Source organism: Mesoplodon bidens (assembly GCF_964165515.1).
Source record: "Mesoplodon bidens genome assembly, chromosome: X".
In the NCBI taxonomy this organism is placed as follows: domain Eukaryota; kingdom Metazoa; phylum Chordata; class Mammalia; order Artiodactyla; family Ziphiidae; genus Mesoplodon; species Mesoplodon bidens.
Genome location: NC_138163.1, coordinates 67,505,343 through 67,527,517, shown reverse-complemented (window position 1 = coordinate 67,527,517; position 22,175 = coordinate 67,505,343). Strand labels below are relative to the sequence as shown.

General features: G+C 33.8%; 1 protein-coding gene across 3 annotated transcripts in view; it reads left to right on the top strand.

Moving 5' to 3' along the window:
* The first annotated feature begins 201 nt into the window (after nt 1-201).
* Nucleotides 202-22,175, top strand: part of KLHL4 (kelch like family member 4) — a 116,403-nt gene continuing 94,429 nt past the window's right edge. For all 3 annotated transcript variants that reach the window (XM_081222733.1, XM_081222732.1, XM_081222731.1), the window contains exon 1: nt 202-752. In XM_081222733.1, coding sequence (XP_081078859.1) covers nt 331-752 — 422 coding nt within the window. In that variant the 5' untranslated portion in view covers nt 202-330. The remainder of the gene's footprint in view (nt 753-22,175) is intronic.

The window sequence follows — 22,175 nt, the reverse complement described above, 5'->3', positions numbered from 1 at the left end:
GGCGGGAGGGCTGGGAGCGTGCAAATCTAGCAGCTGGAGTGTGTTGTGGTAGCTGCTTTCCTGTGCTAAGCTGATTTACTTGTTTAAGGTCTGACCTCATCATCCTGTCAGTATGGGTTCCCACCTACACTGTTAGCTGCAGCTTTCTGCTTCAGATGGAAAGCTAGAAGTATTCACAGTGTACCACAGACAGCGGGGGAGGGGAGAGCAAGAAAGACTGCTCTCGGCACTTGTGCTTTTGTTAGTCCTACAGAAGAGGCAGAGAAACAAGAGATAACAAAGGCTGTTTCCTTTCTGTGAGAGAAGGCTTTTGTCTTTCCTCCTGCAACGATGTCAGTGTCTGGCAAGAAAGAGTTTGATGTGAAACAGATCCTAAGGCTACGCTGGAGGTGGTTTAGTCATCCTTCTCAAGGTTCGCCCAACACTGGAAACTGCCTTCAGCAGGAAGGATATGAGCATAGAGGGACCCCGGTTCAGGGCAGGTTGAAGAACCACTCTCGGGACAGAAATGGACTGAAGAAAAGCAATAGTCCTGTCCACCACAACATACTGACACCATTGCCAGGATCGGCCCCTGCCCATCAAAGAGCCCTTCAGAATTGTCACTCACAAAACCTGATAGAACATCTTCGAGCAAATGAAGATACTCCTAAAGCAGTTCCAGAGGAGAATTTGTTCAAAGAAGCTTGTGAGAAACACTCACAAGATTTGGAGATGATGGCTGATGACAATACAGAAGATTCTACAGCAAGGTAGGAGTTTTCGAAAACGTAACAACAAAGTCATAGCTTAGGTTAACTTATCCTCTAAAACTCTCATTTAATGTTTAAATAAAAGTGTTATAATAATCTCTGAATTTGTATGCAGCCAATCAGGGTCTCCAAGTAACCCCCTCCTCTAAGTCTATAAAGGAAAATATTAATAATACATTCATTTTGATAATTAATGGGATATATGCTTTAGAGTTGTGAGTTTACTTTTCCTATTCCATTCCGATTCCATTAAGAATACTGTTTCAGTTCTAAGAGATGTTTATTATAATTGCTAATTTTCTGTATATATCCTCTATGGCTTGAATGTTCAAATAGTTATGATGTTTTGTACAAGTGTGATGAATTATGTAGAACTATTTCTGACTTTGTCAGGCCAACTCTGACAAAATAAAAGCTCTGACTGCTCAGCACATCCTGATCTATTCCTTAGTACGTGGTTGCTATACTGACATTTGATAAATGTTATCTTTATGTGAGAGTACAGAACAGTTTCCTTTGGCATTTGAGATTTCTTTCAGGTTGTGTTAGTTTCATAGCCAGTTTGCAATTATGAAAATATTTTGCATAACGCAAGTAACGAAATGTTGCTTACAGCAGTGAGATCTTAAAGTAGGAAATGGGACATGTCAGGTGTTTCAGAATATTAAAATTGAATAAGAAGTGATAATAAAGTATAGTTTAAGTATAGCTCATAAAATATTTGACTTTATTTTTCTGTCCACCAGAATTATTTGAGTGGAAGTAAATTATATTCCCTCTTCTAATATTGTCTAACATAACTTAATCTAGTAGATCTTTACTTTTTTTTCTTTTTTCATTATCAGATTTTATTTCCCCAACATATTGTAGACACAATTAACGATTTTGGTAATTAATTAAAGTGTAAAAGAGCTACAGAAAAAGGTATTTTTGAAATGCCTCAAATTTTATATCAGTTCAACATGAAGGTATGCTAACTTATTTAGAAATCTGGATATTTGGTATAGTGTGTCTCTACATAAGTTTAGAGGAGAAGGACTGGCAAATTTGCTTCTAGATATGTTTTTGCAATATATCTACCTGACAGTTCCTTGCTTCCATAATTTCAAAACATAATCAATAGAAAAAACAGCATAACAACATTATGGCAAAAGACAAAACAACTGTGCAAAATGATACCTTTATACAAACTCAGTCTTTCTGTATGAAATGTAAATAATGAAATTATTTTTGAAATGAATTTAAGTATAATAATAGATGGTGATACAGATGTCTTAAGAAATAAAATGTGTATGTAAGAATTTTCCTAAATATTTTTGTGATTACTCCAGAAAATGCTATATAACTTTTGGGATTGCAGGTTGTATTTAGTACAAATACTTGGATTTCAGAGTAATACATAATCAATGCTTTAGATTCAGCAGGTTTTCAAATTATTTCCCCTCACCATGAACAACAATTTTAAAAACTGCTGAATTTAGAAGTTAATATTAAGCACATTTGACTCTGTTGTAGAGTAATTTAAATTATCCACTGTGACTTTCTGACAAAATTCTTTGAGGATCCCTAAACTGATTTTCCAGCATGAGAATGTATTTACAGTAAATTAGTTGTTGAATGAAAATTCCAGATAAAATGTCAAATATAAAGTGTCACCAAGTAATATTTTTAAAATATATTTCTCTTTTTATTTTATTCTTGATAGTGTTCATGTTCTAAAACATTTTCTGTTAAATATCATATGGTTACAGTAGAAAGTTAATATTTTCTTAAAAGAAATACAGGAAGTGGTTTTATAGATGTGTCAAGGATATTTTAAGCAGGAGAGAAGGGGTAAATTGAGGACCTTATTAATTGAAATATGATGGTTTATTAATCTATCATTACCCATTCTGAATTGTTTCATCTTGGGTAAAGAGAGTTTGATAAGGAACTCTCTTATGCCCCGTTTTTCTTTTTTTTTTTTTTTTTTTTTTTTTTTTTGCTGTACGCGGGCCTCTCACTGTCGCGGCCCCCCCGTTGCGGAGCACAGGCTCCGGACACGCAGGCCCAGCGGCCATGGCCCACGGGCCCAGCCGCTCCGCGGCACGTGGGACCCTTCCGGACCGGGGCACGAACCAGCGCCCCCTGCATCGGCAGGCGGACTCCCAACCAGTGCGCCACCAGGGAAGCCCATGCCCCGTTTTTCTAATGCCTCTCTTTTTCAACAAAATTGAGAAGCAGGAGGAAAAAATCCTGCGAAGTTGGCAGCAACCTGTTATTCCCCTCAATAGAACTCTTGTGGTTAAAAACAAACAAACAAACAAACAAACAAAAACGGCAGTCAGTGTGGAGAACACGAGAAGGGCTCTAACACTTGGGGCAAAATAAAGGTCTTTAAGCCATCCTGCTTCCTACAAATATTGCAGGGCATTAATAGAGAATGGACTAAATTACTAACATGTAATATAGTTGAATAAACTACCATTATTACTAAAACAGATAGTAAAGTCAAGGTATTAAAGTTATATTAATATGTTTTTATGAGATTTAGAAACCCCAATACATTCCTGTGTAATTGAAGTATAGTATGTACTTCATTTATGAGCAACTCTGTATCATGATCCCACACTGTGAGTATGCACATATCAGTATGCCTGTCATCAGAGACCTGGAATCAGTTATCATTTTCTTTTTGTCCTAGTTACCTACTAACTCTGCATCTTTGCTTCCCAATAATGACCTTGCTCAATGTCCTTTTTTTTTCTTTATTTCATCCCTAGAATTCCAAAAATCAGAATATTTAAGTGTATTATGATTATGCCTTTATATTACAGAATATTTAGTTATAAGATTATATATCTATATATAGATAGATATTTATAGATATATATAGATATATATTAACTGCTTATAAAGAGATGATTGCCTAAGTACCCAGGTGTATAAAGTGGTAAACTGCATTTGCCAAGACAAATGCGGTTATTTCCTCATTGCGCTTGAGAACATTGAATAAAATGCTGATGATCTGTGTATGGGCCTAGAACAACATGCCCCAGTGCAAAGCTGAAGATTCACAGGGGTGTTTAGTTTTAAGGAATTAGCAGGAATGGGGATAATACCCTCATACTACCTGTTGGGCCTTTTGGTTTTTGCATAAATTACTAATTGTATGATATATGATTTTGTATATCTTTGCCAGTATTGCACCATTAGACAAGACTCCAAATTCCCTCCATTTGAGACCTTTTCAATTTTCAAGTGAGCTTGCCTAGAAAAAAAAAGAGCAGCTGGCACTATATACTTTGATATCCCGAAGAAGGGGGGAATGGATGAATAAGACTTAGAATTAATTAATAATTCATTCCACAAATATTGAGCACCATTGGGTGTCAGGCACAGTTCTAGGTACTGGGGATGAAACAGGATCAAAACAGAGAACCTGTTTTCATAAAGTATACATTCTAATGGGGAGAGAGAGATAATAAAAATAAACCAAAATATAGTACTTAAATGGTGATAAGTAGTATGAAGAAATAATAATTAGAGGGAATAAGTGAAAAAGGGATACTCCTTCAGATAGGGAAGGCCTTTCTGATGAGGTAACATTTGAGCAGAGATCTAAATGAAGTGAAGCCATCTAAATGAAGAGGCAGCCATGAGGATGTCTGACTCAAAAATTCAAACAAATGAAAGGTTACTGCTGCTGTGCTACAGGGGAACCCCTAACCTCCATCCATATTTTTTCTATTCATATCAATGTCACATGTCCCCACACAGTCCATTGATAAATGTTCTAAACACCCTTAACTAGTGAATTCAAAAGTATGTCCTGACTTGTTGTTTACTATAGTGACTTTAAGATCACATGCATATTCCATGGTCACAGAGGAGACTTTCCAGCTATCCTGTTAACCATGGTGCCATTTTGTCCTCTGAGGTTCTGGCTATTCAGCCAGCAGACCATATGCCTCATGTACAGTGGCCCCTGTGTCCTTTGTGAAAATGGACACATGATGGTGTATTTGCTTTCTTAACAAAACAATTCAGATAAGGCCAAATGTATTGTGCGTCTTCATCCTCAACACAGATCCATCTGTGATATGGAATATGCTTGGGAAATATTTATGCATGAGAAATCTTAAATAATGAAGCTTATTGTAATATATTTTCTCATAAAGTAGGAAGTAAGGTACCTGGGTATTTACAGGGAACACTTTCCAGGAAGACAGAACAGAAATTTCAAGAGCCCTGAGATGAGAGTGTGCTTGATATGTTTAAACACAAGGAGGCTAGTGCAGCTCGAGTAGGGTTTTCAAAGGGGAGAGTGGTTGCAGATGATTTTGGAAAGTGGTAGCAGATGATTTTGGAAAAGTAACAATAATAATACAACATTAAAAATAATAAGTACATTTTGTAGACCTTTACTATGTTCCAGGCACTAAATATTTTACATATATTTTCTCATGTTCCCAAGGAAAATTTTTGAATATAAATGTAACATTCACATCTTTCTCTGGGTATTATTTTGTTGGATATCTGTTGTTGTTGCTTATCTTCTTACAAGGCAAAAATAATGTGGTCTTCTAAAGTTCAGAACTAGGCCTGTGTTACTTAATTTTACACTGCATTATTCAGTAGAAACTGTTACTTCAAAGGAAAGAATAAGGAGCTAACTACAGTTTTATTGTTGTTTATAGAAAATTTAAGGTTAAATCCTTTTGTCAATGGGTTAAAATGTACCATATAAAACTACATAAGTTATTCAATTGCTTTACTAAATTTAGAATATTTTAACATATAATTTAAACTTAGTGAAATGATTCCTAACATTCCTAATTCCTAATGGAACTTATGTTGATTGATTTTAAATCCTTGCTACTCACAGCCTCTTTCCTGAGAGTGAGGTACCATGGTCCTCACAACTTACTCTTAACATTGCAGTATTGCATATATATTTAAGCTAACATTAATTGAAGTATATTTAATATTTGAGAAAATTTGGACTCCTTTCCATCTAGGCATCTGGCAATATGTTAGGGCCATGTTTCTTTAAGTATTATGATTAAGCACCTATAGTTATTTCTGATATTTGAAAGACAAAAATCATTTTTCTTCTGAATTTGGAAATATAAATAAAGAACTTAAAGTATGTGGTACTACTTAATATGTGACTTCAGAAGCAGCATATTACTTGCATTGACCTGTTACACATTGCTTAAACACTCAATCACTTAGTACTTTAAAGTTTATTTTTTAAACTTGTATATCTCCTTTCTGATTTTTGTAAGACATCTGCCCCTTAATACTAATCTTTTTGATTTCTTTCCTATGACCTTATAAGTAAAAACTAGTTTCAATGTTATATATATGCACATATACACACATGCACATACATGCACACATATGTATACATGTATATGTGTGTATGTATATATGTATATCAGTGTGAAATTCTTATATTTGAAGGAGATGAAAAACTAAAATTGAGGTGGAGGACTGGGGAACACTGGATCCTTAATAAAGAAACATAAGTCAATATTCTTCAAGATGAATCTGGAATATCTTGTGCCATAAAGTAGAAAGTCCTCAAAAAAGTAATCATGGGGGTATGTCAAAGGGACACAGGAGCCAACTGAAAAAGCTCCTAATGGCCAAAGATGGAAAAAATATTAGCAAACAAACAAACAAAAAGTATTATAAACCTAAGTAAAAAATAAACATTTAATTCTGTATTGATATAAATCAATGATTAAATAAATAAGACAGAAAAAACAAATCTCTGGTGCAGAAGAATTCCAAATAATTTATGTACATACTCTGTCCTCAAAGAGGTGGAGCTGAACACTGTACCTTAAGTGTGGGCTACACATAGTGACTTCTTTTCAAAGAGTGAGTATACCATGGAAGTGTGGTGGGGGAAGAGTATATTTACAGAGGAGAAACCTGAAGAATACTCTCTCAGCCAGGTAATCAAGGCTAACATCAAAACTGCTCTGTAGTGTTGACAGTATATATACTTGATATGGTGTGATGAGAATGGCACTTTATTTCTGTCTTCTACTGCCATAAAACCCATCGCCCCCATGCCAATCTAATCATGAGAAAACCATCAGACAAATCCAAATAGGAGGACATTTTTCAAAATGTCTGGTGTTTAATCTTCAAGCTGTAAATGTCATCAAAAACAATGAAAATCTGAGAAACTCTCACAACCAAGAAGTGCCTAAGAAGACATGATGAATAAATGCGATATGGAAAAGAAAAAGGACTTTAGGTAAAGACTGAGGACATCTGAATAAAGAATGGATTTAATTAATAATGATGTATCAAAATTGGTCAATTAATGGTAACAAATGTGCCAGACTAGTATAAGATATTGATAATAGGGGAAATTGGATGTGGGGTTTAGAGGAAATCCCTATACTATCATTATACTATCACAATTTTTCTTTAAAAATATACAATATTTTAGCAAAGGCTATCTTAGTAAATAGATTTAGTAAATCAATACTAGAAGACCACCCAATTTTAAGGATTGAGTACATGTTGTTATTTGTTAGTTTTGCTTATTTTTGTTCTTTGGCAACTGAATAGAAGGATACCAAATCAAAATCAGTGGGCTGTTACCTCCTCCATGCAAAAATCTTATACATTAGCAACAAGATTTTATCCTAAGGGCAATCTTAGGAAAATCAGTTAAAGTTCTGTTAACAACTAAAAACTACATGCAATTTCAATTCCTATCCCCATGATATTGATTCTATCATTTGGTTTGGACTGACTTTTAAGGGCATAGCAATTAATAACGTCATAGTTGGGTATAAATAAACTCATTTTTATTTAATCACTCCAGAACACTGTGGTTACTAATGAAGTGGTATATATTTATTGGAGCTTTCAAATGAAAATATGGCCTGCCACTTTTTTTCTATTTCTTCATATTACTGTCTGTGGTTTATCTCTTAAGACGAAAACAATGGCACATATAAAATGAGCTCCTTTATATAAAAATCTTTATTACTCCATGCTAAAATGAAAAATTCAGCCATTGAGTATATTTTATTCGTGGTGATTCCATTCCATTAAGATTAAAATTTCACTAAAGAGATTGGAAAATGTGTATCCCAGTGGTTGAGAAATAAGATTTTGTAAATAGACTTAAAAAGAACTATCTAAGAAAATGTAACTAAAAGTGAGAAAATCAAAACCAAATAGTTTTCATTATCTGATGTTTTAGGATAGAAAAAGTATTACTGAAATTTTATTCAACATAAGGTTTTACTCTGAAAACACTGTAAAATAATTATTTCCCAAATCAATATATAGATATAATGCTAACATATCACTAGCATTTGCACTGGAGGAGAGCAATACCAGCAATCATGTTTATTGAAACTATCAAAAGTTAATGCTTTTTTACTCCTGGTTAACTTTTCTTAGCAAGTTACTGCTAGTCAAAGTGGCTTGTCCTTTTCATGCTTTAAAATGCTATTGTACAGAATGTAGACCTGTTGCCCTTCTTACACACTGTGTATTGCTATTGCTTCTTCAGGAGCCATACTATACACCTTGCAAGTGTTTTCGGCAGGTCTTTAACATGTGATTGGTTCTTGGTCATTCCACTTTCAACTCACTCAATAGAAGTGAACTGTTGAGTCTTTTGTCCACACTTTCCCTGTATAACTAGATTGCTTCAACACAGTGACATTTAGATGTCCTTTTTTGGCTAATGTTGATTACATTGTCTATAACAATACTAATAAACAATTGCATGTGTAACAGACTGTCACATAACACTTTAGGCAGCTCTTTAATTTAGTCTGAATTCTGTTGTAACATTCAACGAGCCAATTGCTTAAATAAGATGTTGATATTCATTTGTTTCTGCCATTCAGCAAGTGTTTATTGAATCCCAATTGTAGGCATTATGTTTTCTTAGGCACTTTAAAGATGAAAGATAAATAATAGATGTTGATTCCCACTTGAGACTTAAAATACTGTTGGGGAGATAAAGTGCATCCACTTGCAATGTTTATGGCAATAAAAAAAGACTGCATTGGAAAAACAGTTTAAGTTGCTTAGTCATTGAAACTGCTAGGCATTCAAAGACAAGAAATAATTCTTCTGACCAGAGCAATCTTAGAATGCTTCATGGAGGAGCATGATTTGAGATCAATCTTAAGGATGGATAGCGTTTTGATACAGATATGGGGAAGAATGAATTCTAGGTAGGAGGACAAATACAGTACCTTGAAAATGGCACTGAAACATAGAAATAAAAGGTGTGCTTAAATGGAAGATTTCAGTTTGACTGAAGTGAATGATATACATTGGAGAATAGTACAAAGTTAAGCAAGAAAGGAAGGTCAGGCATAGATTATGGAAGATCTTAAAAGACAGATAAGGACTATCTGGACTTTATCTTAGAGGTCTGGGATTTTTAACCTCCAAGAATTTATTAAAATATTTTGTGTCTATGGGCTTCCCTGGTGGGGCAGTGGTTGAGAGGCCACCTGCCGATGAAGGGGACACGGGTTCGTGCCCTGGTCCAGGAAGATCCCACATGCTGCAGAGCGGCTGGGCCCATGAGCCATGGCCACTGAGCCTGCGTGTCCGGAGCCTGGGCTCCACAACGGGAGAGGCCACAACAGTGAGAGGCCCGTGTACCAAAAAAAAAAACAAAAAAAACAAAAAACCAAAATTGTGTCTGTCAATAATTTTAGGGAGAAGTTCCACTTGCTTTCCTCAGATTCTCCAACATTCCATTACACAAGAAAAACAAAGTAATAAATGGTAGCAAAGAAAGCATGTTAATAGATATAATGCTTTAAGGGAAAAAATGTGGTGAGAAAAAATAGAAAATATAGGACTTGACATGTGGAATATCCATTTAGGATGTTTAGATTTTAAAAAGTATGAGTGCTTTTTTTTTTTTAGGTCATGGTCTAGTTGAATGGGATTCCAGGACTCTGAACAGTTCACTAAACATATGAATAAGTGATTTTTAATTCTCAAAAATATCTTTTTAGCTTTATTTTTATTGTGGCAAGAACACTTAAATTGAGTTCTATCCTCTCAACAAAATTTTAAGTACACAATAGAGTATAGACACAAAGTTGTAGAGCAGATCTCTAGAACCTATTCAAGTTGTATAATTGAAACTCCATCCATTCAACAACAACTCTCCATTTCCCACTCACCCCCAGTCCCCAGAAACCACAATTCTACTCTCTGTTTTTATGAGTTGGATTATTTTATGTACTTTATATAAATGAAATAATACAGCATTTGTCCTTCTGTGACTGGATTATTTCACTTAGCATGATGTTCTCCAGGTTCACCGATGTTGTTGTATAAAGGCAGGATTTCTGTAAGGTGAATAATACTCTATTGTATGTATATACCACATTGTCTTTATGCATCCATCTGTTAATGGAAACTTAGGCTGTTTCCATGTCTTGGATATTGTGACTAATGATGCAATGAACATGGCAGTGAAAATATCTCCTCAAGAAACTGATTTCATTTTTTTTAAGATATATACCCAGAAGTGTGGTTGCTGAATCCTGTGGTAGTTCCATTTTTAATTTTTGGGGGATGTTCCAAACTGATTTCCTTCACAGCGGCACCATTTTACATTCCCATCAACATTGTACAAAGGTTCTGATTTCTCCACATCCTCGCCAACACTTGTTGTCATTTTTTTGTTGTAGTTGTTGTTGTGCTTATAATAGTGTTTTTAACAGATTTGAGATGATATCTCACTGTGGGTTTGATTTGTATTTCCCTGATGATTAGTGATGTTGAGCACCTTTTTGTATACCTGTTGGCCATTTGTATGTCTTCTTTGAAGAAATGTCTATTTCTTTGCCCATTTTTAAATCAGATTATTTGTTTCTTTGCTATTGAATCGTGTGAGCCCCTTACATATTTTAGATATTAACCCTTATCTGATAGATGATTTATAAATATTTTCTTCCATTCCATATGTTGCCTTTTGAGTATTGATTGTTTCCTTTGCTATTTTATGTACTTTTAGTTTGATGTATTCCCATGAGTCTATTTTCATTTTTGTTGCTTGTGCTTTGGTATTATATCCAATAAATTATTGCCAAGACCAATGTCTTGAAGCTTTTTCCCCGTGTTTTCTGCTAGGAATTTTATGGTTTCAGGTTTGCATTAAAATCTTTAATCCATTGTGAGTTGATTTTTGTATATGCCATAAGGTCCAATTTCACTATTCCTAAGTATTTTATTCTTCTTGACACTTCTGTAAATGGAATAGTTTTCTTAATTTCCTTTTTAGGTAGGTCGTTGTTGGTGTAGAAACAGAAAGGACTTTAAATGTTGATTTTGTATCCTGCAACTTTACTGAATTTGTTGATTAGTTCTACCAACTTTTTTGAGGAGTCTTTAGGGTTATCTACATAAAAGAGCATGTCGTCTGCAAACATAGATAATTTTTCTTCATCCCTTCTGATTAGGATAACTTTTATTTCTTTTTCTTCATAAATGCTCTGGCTAGGACTTCCAGTATTATGTTGGTTGTAATAGTGTGTGGGAGGCAGATCATTTTCAGAGATGTTAGTTTAATGAGCTATACCTGGGGCAATTCTCTTTCTTGTTAGTGCAAATAGGATCTTGGGCTTCACTGTGCCCAAGAATTATCTGGGGAGCTTGTTAAAAATGTAGTTACTCAGTATCCACTACCAGAGAATTTAACTTATTAGTTTTGAGGTGAGATTTTGGAATCTGAATTTTCAACAAACTTCTGAACCAAACTTTAAAAAACACTTTGTCAGCTCTTGCAAGCCTAATTTCTCAGGATTCCTATAGGATCCCAATACTTGATATATTTGTAAACATACAATAAATAAATGCCTCATATAAAGTATAATAGGTTATAAAGCATAATAATTGATTCTACTTTATATACAGAATTGTAGATACACTTGAATCTATGATTTACATTAAGTTCTCAAATATTGACCAAGAAAATGGTTTAAAAATAGTCAGCAGCATTAATTTAGCCTTTCATTCTTCTGTGTGTAATGAACTTTATTAAGTTCTGTGAAAGGATGACAAAGGAATAAAAACATATATCCTACCCTTATGGACTTTCCAGTTGGAATGGAAAAGCACACCCTCGCAATAAAAGTTTTAAAAGCAGTTACAAGGTAGCAACTCAGTTCAGATCTCCTAGTGTTTAATATAGAAGCTACCCAGGATAATTAAGATGGAAGTAGGGTTAATGACTCAAGACGTGTTGAAATGCAAACATAGAAAGTTTAATCCAAGAATAGCAACAAATTTCAACCACATGGAAATTTTTTATTATTGTTAATTTTTCAACTCGGAAACAAAATAACCAATGACACTTTACCATCATTGTCGTCCCTCAACTCTCAGGTGAGGTATTTTGAAGGTTGGACAATGATTACTAATATAATGCTATATATACTATAGATACCTATTGAAAATACTGATTATATATTGGTAAACTGCCTGCAGACCTATCTTCCCCCCTCAGTTCTCATAATTAATTTGCTGTTCTTCTCTTACTTTCTCCTTACTTTTCTTTAGTAATTGAGAGTTGCTCTCTTCACCTTCTATGTTTTCTTTGTTCTCCATATGAGGTAATACATTCAAAGTACATAAGTATAAAATTGTAACCCGCCCCCCAAAAAAAAAACAGTAAAAAGGAAAAATTGTTTTTGTCATTCTAAGTGAGCTAGAAAATGAGATGAAAAATTAAGCCTTTCTCTACAAATTATGAATCTGATTAAGATAATTAATATGTTAAGTAATCACCTTCCAGAAGCATTTGGCTGATCTAAATAACTTGTCTTGCTTAAGGATAAAGCACGTTTGATAGCAATTAGCATACATCTTACTAATGTATCAAGATCAAGATGATTTTTATTTCTATATTAAAGAAATAAAAGTACATACATTTGAACTTGCCACATGTGATCAAAGCAAGTATATATGCTATAATTATTTTCATAACTACTATATATATGAAGAAAAAGTAAATTTATGCTCTGAGTTTTTTATCCCTTTTCATTTGACTGAAGTTTATAAAAATTGCACATTTACAAATATCTTAGGATTTTGGTTAGAAAGGACTTTTAAAGAAATGGACAGGTGTGGGAAAAGCTTAAAACATAAACTGACTATAGCTAATTAGTGGCAAAGCTGTAACTATAAGCCAAGTTTCCTAACTCCTGGACTTTAACCATGCTCTTCTCTTAATAACATATTCAGCTACTTCCTTTTGATAAATTTATGAGTGTGCAATCATCATTATAACTGATGTCTAAAAGTGCCTATGTTAGCCTGTTTACAGAATTTCTTACAAGTAAATACATGAAATAATTTTTACACTTCACATCAGATAACTGTCACATAAAACACATAAACTAGGACATTTTACATACTTTTTTACCATAAAATATAGTTAAATCATCTTGTTCATTCTACTGTTTGCAGAAAATATCTAAAATACTCAGTGATTTTTGAGAATAGATGTTTTGCTTTGTAAATTGTCTGTCACCACACAGGGGCTTCTCCATACATTCAGGAGTTCAAGAACAACACAAAGACTGTCTCTGGTCAAGGAATCATCTACTCTTTTGGGTTCTGCCCATTAGTAGTATGGGTAATCAAGAACTGAATGAGATCATATTTATGCTGTTATTCTTAAGTAGATCAATGTTACAAGTTATTCAAAGATGAGGAGGTAATTCAAATAACACTGACAGTTTCTCTGTAAGCTAACCAACAAATATACTAAAACAATTAGGCCCTATTCTCTAATTTTCTCTCAGCAATATAAAACTGGTGATAAATATATCTATGTAGAACATTTAAGATAACTTTTAGTTATCCAGCAACTTTTTCTTCTTCAAGCCCCAAAAGTCTTAAAATCCCCTTTCTTCCATCTAGATAATTTAGTTAGTCTTCTGTTGACAGCTATATAACTAGTAAGGGTCTGACTATAACAGATTTTTTTTTTTTACTTTTGTGTTGAAAGAGGCTTGTAAAAATAAATGGATAAAACTGCTGGTGGTACTCAAAGTTCTTTGCCATTAAAATGGGAAGAAAAGGGGCTTCCCTGGTGGCGCAGTGGTTAAGAGTCTGTCTGCCGATGCAGGGGACACAGGTTCATGCCCTGGTCTGGGAAGGTCCCACATGCCACATAGCGGCTGGACCAGTGAGCCATGGCCGCTGAGCCTGCACGTCCGGAGCCTGTGCTCCACAACGGGAGAGGCCACAACAGTGAGAGGCCCATGTACCACAAAAAAAAAAAAGGAAGAAAATACTGGCAAAAACATGAAAATTCATGAAACATCTGTTATTGCTTCCAGTCAAGCTTAAATAATAGTTATTTCCCCTTGCATAAAATTATTTCTTTTTATCCTTCCAGCATAGCATAGATTTTTACAGTTGCATGAGAATTCTAGTCATTATTTAGCTAAAACATCAATCTGCCAAAAAGTGTGGAAAAGGCTTATGTGGGGGATATACTTGGCAAAATTAATAAGTAGTGTTTCATTGTCTTTCATTTTGAATGAATAAACTGATAGTCTTTCTAAGGTTCTATTAAAGTAAAACAGTAGAGGATAGTTAATTAAGTCATTCATAAATAGCATGATCATCACATACTGTTAAAATATAATTTAAAGTTATTTGCATTTGTATTTTTTTAATTTTGCACTAAATCACATATATTAATTTACAGGTAAATAGAAACAGAATTTCTTTTGTTTGTTGAATGATGATTGCTTAATTCTGAAAAATGTATCTAAGAAGCACTTATAAGCTAATGGACTATTAAGCATTTTTAATGATTAAACCATTTGCATCTTTAGTATTTTTAAGGTTTTTCTTATTTTTTACTGATGTATGCAGTACCATTAGTGAAATACAATGAAGGCTTTAAATCATAGGATACATGAAACGGTTTATTAATAGTAGTGAGAATGGTATACACTGTGAAATCAGAACACACTCTATTGAATTCAAGCCTGTTATTTAATTTTGTTGATTTGTAAATTATCTTTGTGTTGAGAAACATCTTAATCACTCATCTATGCTACCATTGTTACAGTGCTATTTCCCAGAAGGCTTGCTTTGACCTTTGTGTGTAATCAAAAGAAATAAAACTCATTATATCTAATACAATAATATCTCTTCTCCTCCGTACCTCCATCACCCTAGAAAGAAGAATGGCTCTTGAATTTATAATAAGTGTTCAGATCACTAAGACAGCCATTAAGGTCAAGGTCATACCTACACTGCTGAAAGATAATCAAGTGAATATGTGTGTAAAAGAGTAAACTAAAGATTTCTAGACATTTTCCCAGCTTTTTTGCTTTAGCTGATATGTTGAAACCAAGAGACCAATGACTTGGTGCAAGTTGCCCTTTAAAAACACATCTCTTTGACTATGTCAAGAAGATGTAAAAAAAGATAGATAATTTTTGTTTATAATATTAATTTGAATTCTAAATAATATGTTCTCAAATGATTTTATTTTTTATATTTTTATATTTTAGTTTAGTTTTCTAGTTTTTCAACTTTAAATGGAAATTCTGGAATGACTCTGTGACTTTCATCTCAGAGGTCCCAAAATAGTATCCAAGCTACACACACACACACACACACACACACAAAATCTCTCTCCCCCTCTCTCTCTCACACACACACACACACACACACACACTTCCTATAAAAGATCAAGTTTTCAAAAACCATGCCCTCTTCTCAAGGTACAATTAAATAAATATGATTAGTTTTACTCATGAAATGCTTAAATAAATCTTCACTAGCTTCAATATCATGCATGACCTTCAGATTTTACTCAAGTATTTTTAAAAAATTGTTCAATATCTATTTAATTATTTTTGTCAATAGCTATAAGTTCATTCTTCTCATTTAATGGAAACTAAGAGCACATGGTCAGAAAAGTGGGGACATGGGGAACTTTTATAATTATTTGGTTCTTATAATTAATTCAGGTGTTCTAAGAAGGGACTACAGAGTGCTACAGAAGTCAACATGAATTAGGAGATTCTAATTTCAGCCTCAAACATGTTCTGGGGGATTATGTCAGGGTTGCATCAGGAACCAACCATGTCAAAAGATCATGCCTAAATAACTGGGTATGACACATGAGTATTATTGATATTTATTTCTGGAAACTACTATATCCCACTAAAGGTTTCTTGGTATGGTAACTTAATTGGCAGAGCAAAAACATAAGTTAAAGTGACAGAATTGGCATTGAAAAAAAGTAACAATTAAACTTTTGGAGGACTATTACTATAGTTAGAACATTTAACTAAAAGAGAAAATGATTTTTAGAAAATTTTACTTAGTAAATTCTACTCATACTGATCACCTTGGTAATTAATAATCTGAACTCACTTTATTTTATTTCTTTAGATGTTTATTTTGTGGACACTTTCCAGAGTCTCAGGGTGAAATAGAAGGGAAAGCCTTAAATTCTGCCACAGTATATCACTCATGCGGTTTTGAGTATGAGCTTCACCTAGCTCTACATCCTTCATCTTCATTCATTTGTCTTTCTCTTCTTAAATTACAAGGAGTTATGTGAGAAAACTTGGAAAGAAGAGAGGTAACACTACGGATCCCAAAGTTGCACCTAATCTTGTATTTGAGTTGCTTCTCTTGCTGGACATTGTTTCCCAAACCTTTGACATTCTCAGGTTTCATTAAAGAGCAGAGACTCTTTAAGTACTAAGATAAAACAAATCACATGAGATGTTCATTTTACTTCCCTATTTTATAAATAATTATGGCTAAAATATGCATTAACATTTAAGAAGAGAGTACTGCACAGTAAATACAAGAATTTGTCATTTTTATGAGATTAGACAATTCAAAAAGGACCAAGAATTTGTAGGATATATTCTGCATATCATAAATGCGGTATAATATACAGTATATATATATATATATATATATATATATATATATATATATATATGTGTGTGTGTGTGTGTGTGTGTGTGTATATATACATATACATATACATATATATATGTATATTCAAATATTCTTAGAAGTGTTAAAAGTTTGAGTCATTTTTGGTTTAGACTGCTTTCATGCTGGTTTCTCTGGAATCACCTATTGAGAACTTATCATTATTCAGTATCTGCTGCATTAAATAGAAGGTAATAAGGAGGACATAAAACTACTTTTTCTCAATTAAAACTTTTGTCATAATTTTTATTTAAAAATAAATTTCTCCCCAGTATTTCTAGTTCCCTTTATGTCTCCTGCCTATCTGAAAAGTAGCTTGCTCCCTTCTGCTAAAACATCATATTCATGGCAATTTATGTTTTGCTTGATGCGTCTCTTTTTTAACTCAATGATTTTTTTTTGCAACTTTATTGGAGTATAATTGCTTCACAATGGTGTACTAGTCTCTGCTTTATAACAAAGTGAATCAGTTATACATGAACATGTGTTCCTATATCCCTTCTCTCTTGCGTCTCCCTCCCTCCCACCCTCCCTATCCCAGCCTTCCAGGCAGTCACAAAGCAGCGAGCTGATCTCCCTGTGCTATGTGGTTGCTTCCCACTAGCTATCTACCTTAAGTTTGGTAGAGTATATATGTCCATGTCTCCCTCTCACTTTGTCACAGCTTACCCTTCCCCCTCTCCATATCCTCAAGTCCATTCTCAAGTAGGTCTGTGTCTTTATTCCTGTTTTAACCCTAGGTTCTTCATGACATTTTCCCCCCTAAATCCCATATATATGTGTTAGCATATGGTATTTGTCTTTCTCTTTCTGACTTACTTCACTCTGTATGACAGACTCTAGGTCTATGCACCTCATTACAAATAGCTCAATTTTGTTTTTTTAATGGCTGAGTAATATTCCATTGTATATATGTGCCACGTCTTCTTTATCCATTCATCTGTCGATGGACACTTAGGTTGCTTCCACATCCTGGCTATTGTAAATAGAGCTGCAATGAACATTTTGGTACATGACTCTTTTTGAATTATGGTTTTCTCAGGGTATATGCCCAGTTCTGGGATTGTTGGGTCATATGGTAGTTCTCTTTGTAGTTTTTAAAGGAACCTCCATACTTTTCTCCATAGTGGCTCTACCAATTCACATTCCCACCAGCAGTGCAAGAATGTTTCCTTTTCTCCACACCCTCTACAGCATTTATTGTCTCTAGGTTTTTAGATGATGGCCATTCTGACTGGTGTGAGATATCTCACTGTACTTTTAGATTTGTATTTCTCTAATGATTAATTATGTTGAGCACTTTTTTCATGTGTTTGTTGGCAGTCTGTATATCTTCTTTGGAGAAATGTCTATTTAGGTCTTCTGCCCATTTTTGGATTGGGTTGTTTGTTTTTTTTTTGCTATTGAGCTGCATGAGCTGTTTATAAATTTTGCAGATTAATCCTTTGTCAGTTGCTTCATTTGCAAATATTTTCTCACATTCTGAGTGTTGTCTTTTTGTCTTCTTTATGGTTTCCTTTGCTTTGAAAAAGCTTTGAAGTTTCATTAGGTCACATTTGTTTTTTTTTTTTTTTGTTTTTATTTCCATTTCTCTAGGAGGTGGGTCAAAAAGGAACTTGCTGTGATTTATGTCATAGAGTGTTCTGCCTATGTTTTCCTCTAAGAGTTTGATAGTTTCTGGCCTTACATTTAGGTCTTTAATCCATTTTGAGCTTACTTTTGTGTATGGGGTTAGGTCGTGATCTAATCTCCTACTTTTACATGTATCTGTCCAGTTTTCCCAGCAACACTTATTGAAGAGGCTGTCCTTTCTCCACTGTATAGTCCTGCCTCCTTTATCAAAGATATGTTTACCATATGTTCGTGAGTTTATCTCTGGGCTTTCTATCCTGTTCCATTGATCTATCTTTCTGTTTTTGTGCCAGTACCATACTGTCTTGATTACAGTAGCTTTGTAGTATAGTCTGAAGTCAGGGTGCCTGATTCCTCCAGCTCCGTTTTTTGTTCTCAAGACTGCTTTGTCTATTCGGGTTCTTTTGTGTTTCCATATAAATTGTTTATTTTTTTGTTCTACTTCTGTGAAAAATGACAATGGTAGTTTGATAGGGATTGCATTGAATCTGTAGATTGCTTTGGGTAGTAGAGTCATTTTCACAATATTGATTCTTCCAATCCAGGAATATGGTATATCTCTCCATCTACTTGTATCATCTTTAATTTCTTTTACCAGTGTCTTATAATTTTCTACATACAGGTATTTTGTCTCCTTAGGTAGGTTTATTCCTAGATATTTTATTCTTTTTGTTGCAATGGTAAATGGGAGTGTTTTCTTGATTTCACTTTCAGATTTTTCATCATTAGTGTACAGGAATACCAGAGATTTCTGTGCATTAATTTTGTATCCTGCTACTTTACCAAATTCATTGATTAGCTCTAGTAGTTTTCTGGTAGCATCTTTAGGATTCTCTATGTATAGTATCATGTCATCTGCAAACAGTGACAGCTTTACTTCTTCTTTTCCAATTTGGGTTCCTTTTATTTCCTTTTCTTCTCTGATTGCTGTGCCTAAAACTTCCAAAGCTATGGTGAATAAGAGTGGTGAGAGTGGGCAGACCTGTCTTGTTCCTTATCTTAGTGGAAATGGTTTCAGTTTTTCACCATTGAGGATGATGTTGGCTGTGGGTTTGTCATATATGGCCTTTATTATGTTGAGGAAAGTTCCCTCTATGCTTACTTTCTGCAGGGTTTTTATCATAAATGAGTGTTGAATTTTGTCAAAAACTTTCTCTGCCTCTATTGAGATGATCATATGTTTTTTCTTCTTCAGTTTGTTAATATGGTGTATCACATTGATTGATTTGCATATATTGAAGAATCATTGCATTCCTGTAATAAACCCCACTTGATCATGGTATATGATCCTTTTAATGTGCTATTGGATTCTGTTTGCTAGTATTTTGTTGAGTTTTTTTGCACCTATGTTCATCAGTGATATTGGCCTGTAGTTTTTTTTCTTTGTGACATCCTTGCCTGGTTTTGGTGTCAAGGTGATGGTGGCCTCGTAGAATGAGTTTGGGCGTGTTTCTCCCTCTGCTATATTTTGGAAGAGTTTGAGAAATATAGGTGTTAGCTCTTCTCTAAATGTTTGATAGAATTCGCCTGTGAAGCCATCTGGTCCTGGGCTTTTGTTTGTTGGAAGATTTTTAATCACAGTTTCAATTTCAGTTCTTGTGATTGGTCTCTTCATATTTTCTATTTCTTCCTGATTCAGTCTTGGCAGGTTGTGCATTTCTAAGAATTTGTCCATTTCTTCCAGTTTGTCCATTTTATTGGCATAGATTTGCTTGTAGTAATCTCTCATTATCTTTTGTATTTCTTCATACACTCAATGATTTTTTTTCTGGGATTCAGCAGTACTAAATGCCCTGTGTTTATGATTTTTTTCATAATTTGCCATTTCTCTACAAAACATCTAAAATAATATGCAATTATAAAATATATACCTAGTTGATTTTCAAAGTGAACTGTAACTGACAATCACCAATGTAAATTTGCAAATATTAGTTTCTTTAATCAATATCTATGAATTTTAAGCAGGCATAATTGAAAGGTCAGACCGGAGCTTGTACATAATAATACTCTCTCGCTGCTGTGCCAAATGCAAACCAATTTTCCTCCTGTCTCTTGATATTCTCTATGCTGCTGGCTGCAAACATAGAGAATAATTGTTAATTGTTATGGACAGCAGACAAAGTGTGACTTTGTAGTTTATTGTTTGTTCTCCTTAGAAGAATCATTATTTTCGTAGTCTGCCACAGTTTTTATTTGACTTGCTCAAAATATCAGGATCTCTTTTTTGTAAAAGCAATAGAAATGAATAAGCACACTAACAAAATGGCTAATATGGTGAAGAAAATGTTAATTGTTATGAGCAATGGAATTTATCTTCAACTCATGCTAACAAACCTACAAAGCTCATTGTTTTATTAAAAAAAAATATATGGCTCCATAACCAACCCAAGTTTGCTTGTGTCTAGGGACATTTTCCTTTCACATCCTATATAGAAAAGCATGATCAGATTCACCCTGGAGTTAAAGTATCAAAATTCAAAGGCTAGCTCTGAAAGTTTTTTGTGTTATGACCTCAAGTAAATTATTTAACCTCTCAGTTTCTCTTTGTTTTTAAAATGAGGAAAGTATATGCACCTATTTCATATGGTTGTGTGGAAGATTAATTGAGGCAATAAATATAAAGTCATTAAACAGTGTCTTACATATAAGAATTCAATTAATGTTAACATTATCATTTTACATTTTGAACAATTTTCATCATGCCTCATTCATCTTATAATGCTAATTGTTAAGCATACTATAGTTTCTTATAGGTGATAGAAAATGCCTCCTAATTATTTAGCCATTGCTTAATCATTCACTTAATTATTTTATAATAGGAATAAAAAGTCATTGCTATTTTACCAATTCTTTCATTTAATTTCTCATTTGAGGAGATTTCCACATATAATCTAGTCAATTACAAACATCCTTCTCGCATTCACTAAAGTGGATATCTGGAATGGTAAGGTTTAGCAGGTAACATTATCTAGTAATCCAAACAGTGGATGGAATTAAAGACATTAAAAATACACTTTAATGCATCATTGTGTTATTTGGATTGTGATAAAATCAAACTAAAAATATAGCATATAAGATAATAAAAACTTTTATGTCTGTTGATATTCTAGAAACACATTGTGAGAAATGAAAGCAATGAATGTTTTACAAGGGTAGGTAAACTCTATGTAAAGAAACAGAGGGTAAATATTTTGGATTTTGCAGGCCATCCAGACTCTGTTTCTACCACTTAACTCTGACTTTAGATCAAAACAGCCTTAGATAATATGTAAATGAATGAGTGCAACAGTGTTCCAATAAGAACATATTTATGAACATTGAAATTGGAATTGCATACAATTTTCTTGCATCCTTTTGATTCTGTTAACCAGTAAGAAAATGTAAAATAAATTTTTAGCTCACAGACCATACAAAACAGATGGCTGGTTGGATTTGGTACTACGGGCTATAGTTTGTCAACCCTTGTTCTAGAAGCACTTTGTGAGACATGAAGGGAATATTTTCCACAAAAGATAACCATGAAAATTCTGTCATGTTGACAACCTTAGCTGAGATACTTTAAGCCTTGGACCTTCCCACTAACTGAGTCTTGCTCTTTTTTCAGAAGTGTTTTGATTTGACACTCTATTTAGGTTCAATTTTGTATGTCAAGATGCTCTCACTACTATTAAACAAGCTAAAATGATCCAGACTGCATGTTTTTTTACACTGATACAAAATGGTAAATGAAACTCAAGGAGGTATATTTACTGTAAATTCCTCTTATGTCTAGAAAACAAAAATCACATGAAAATAAAA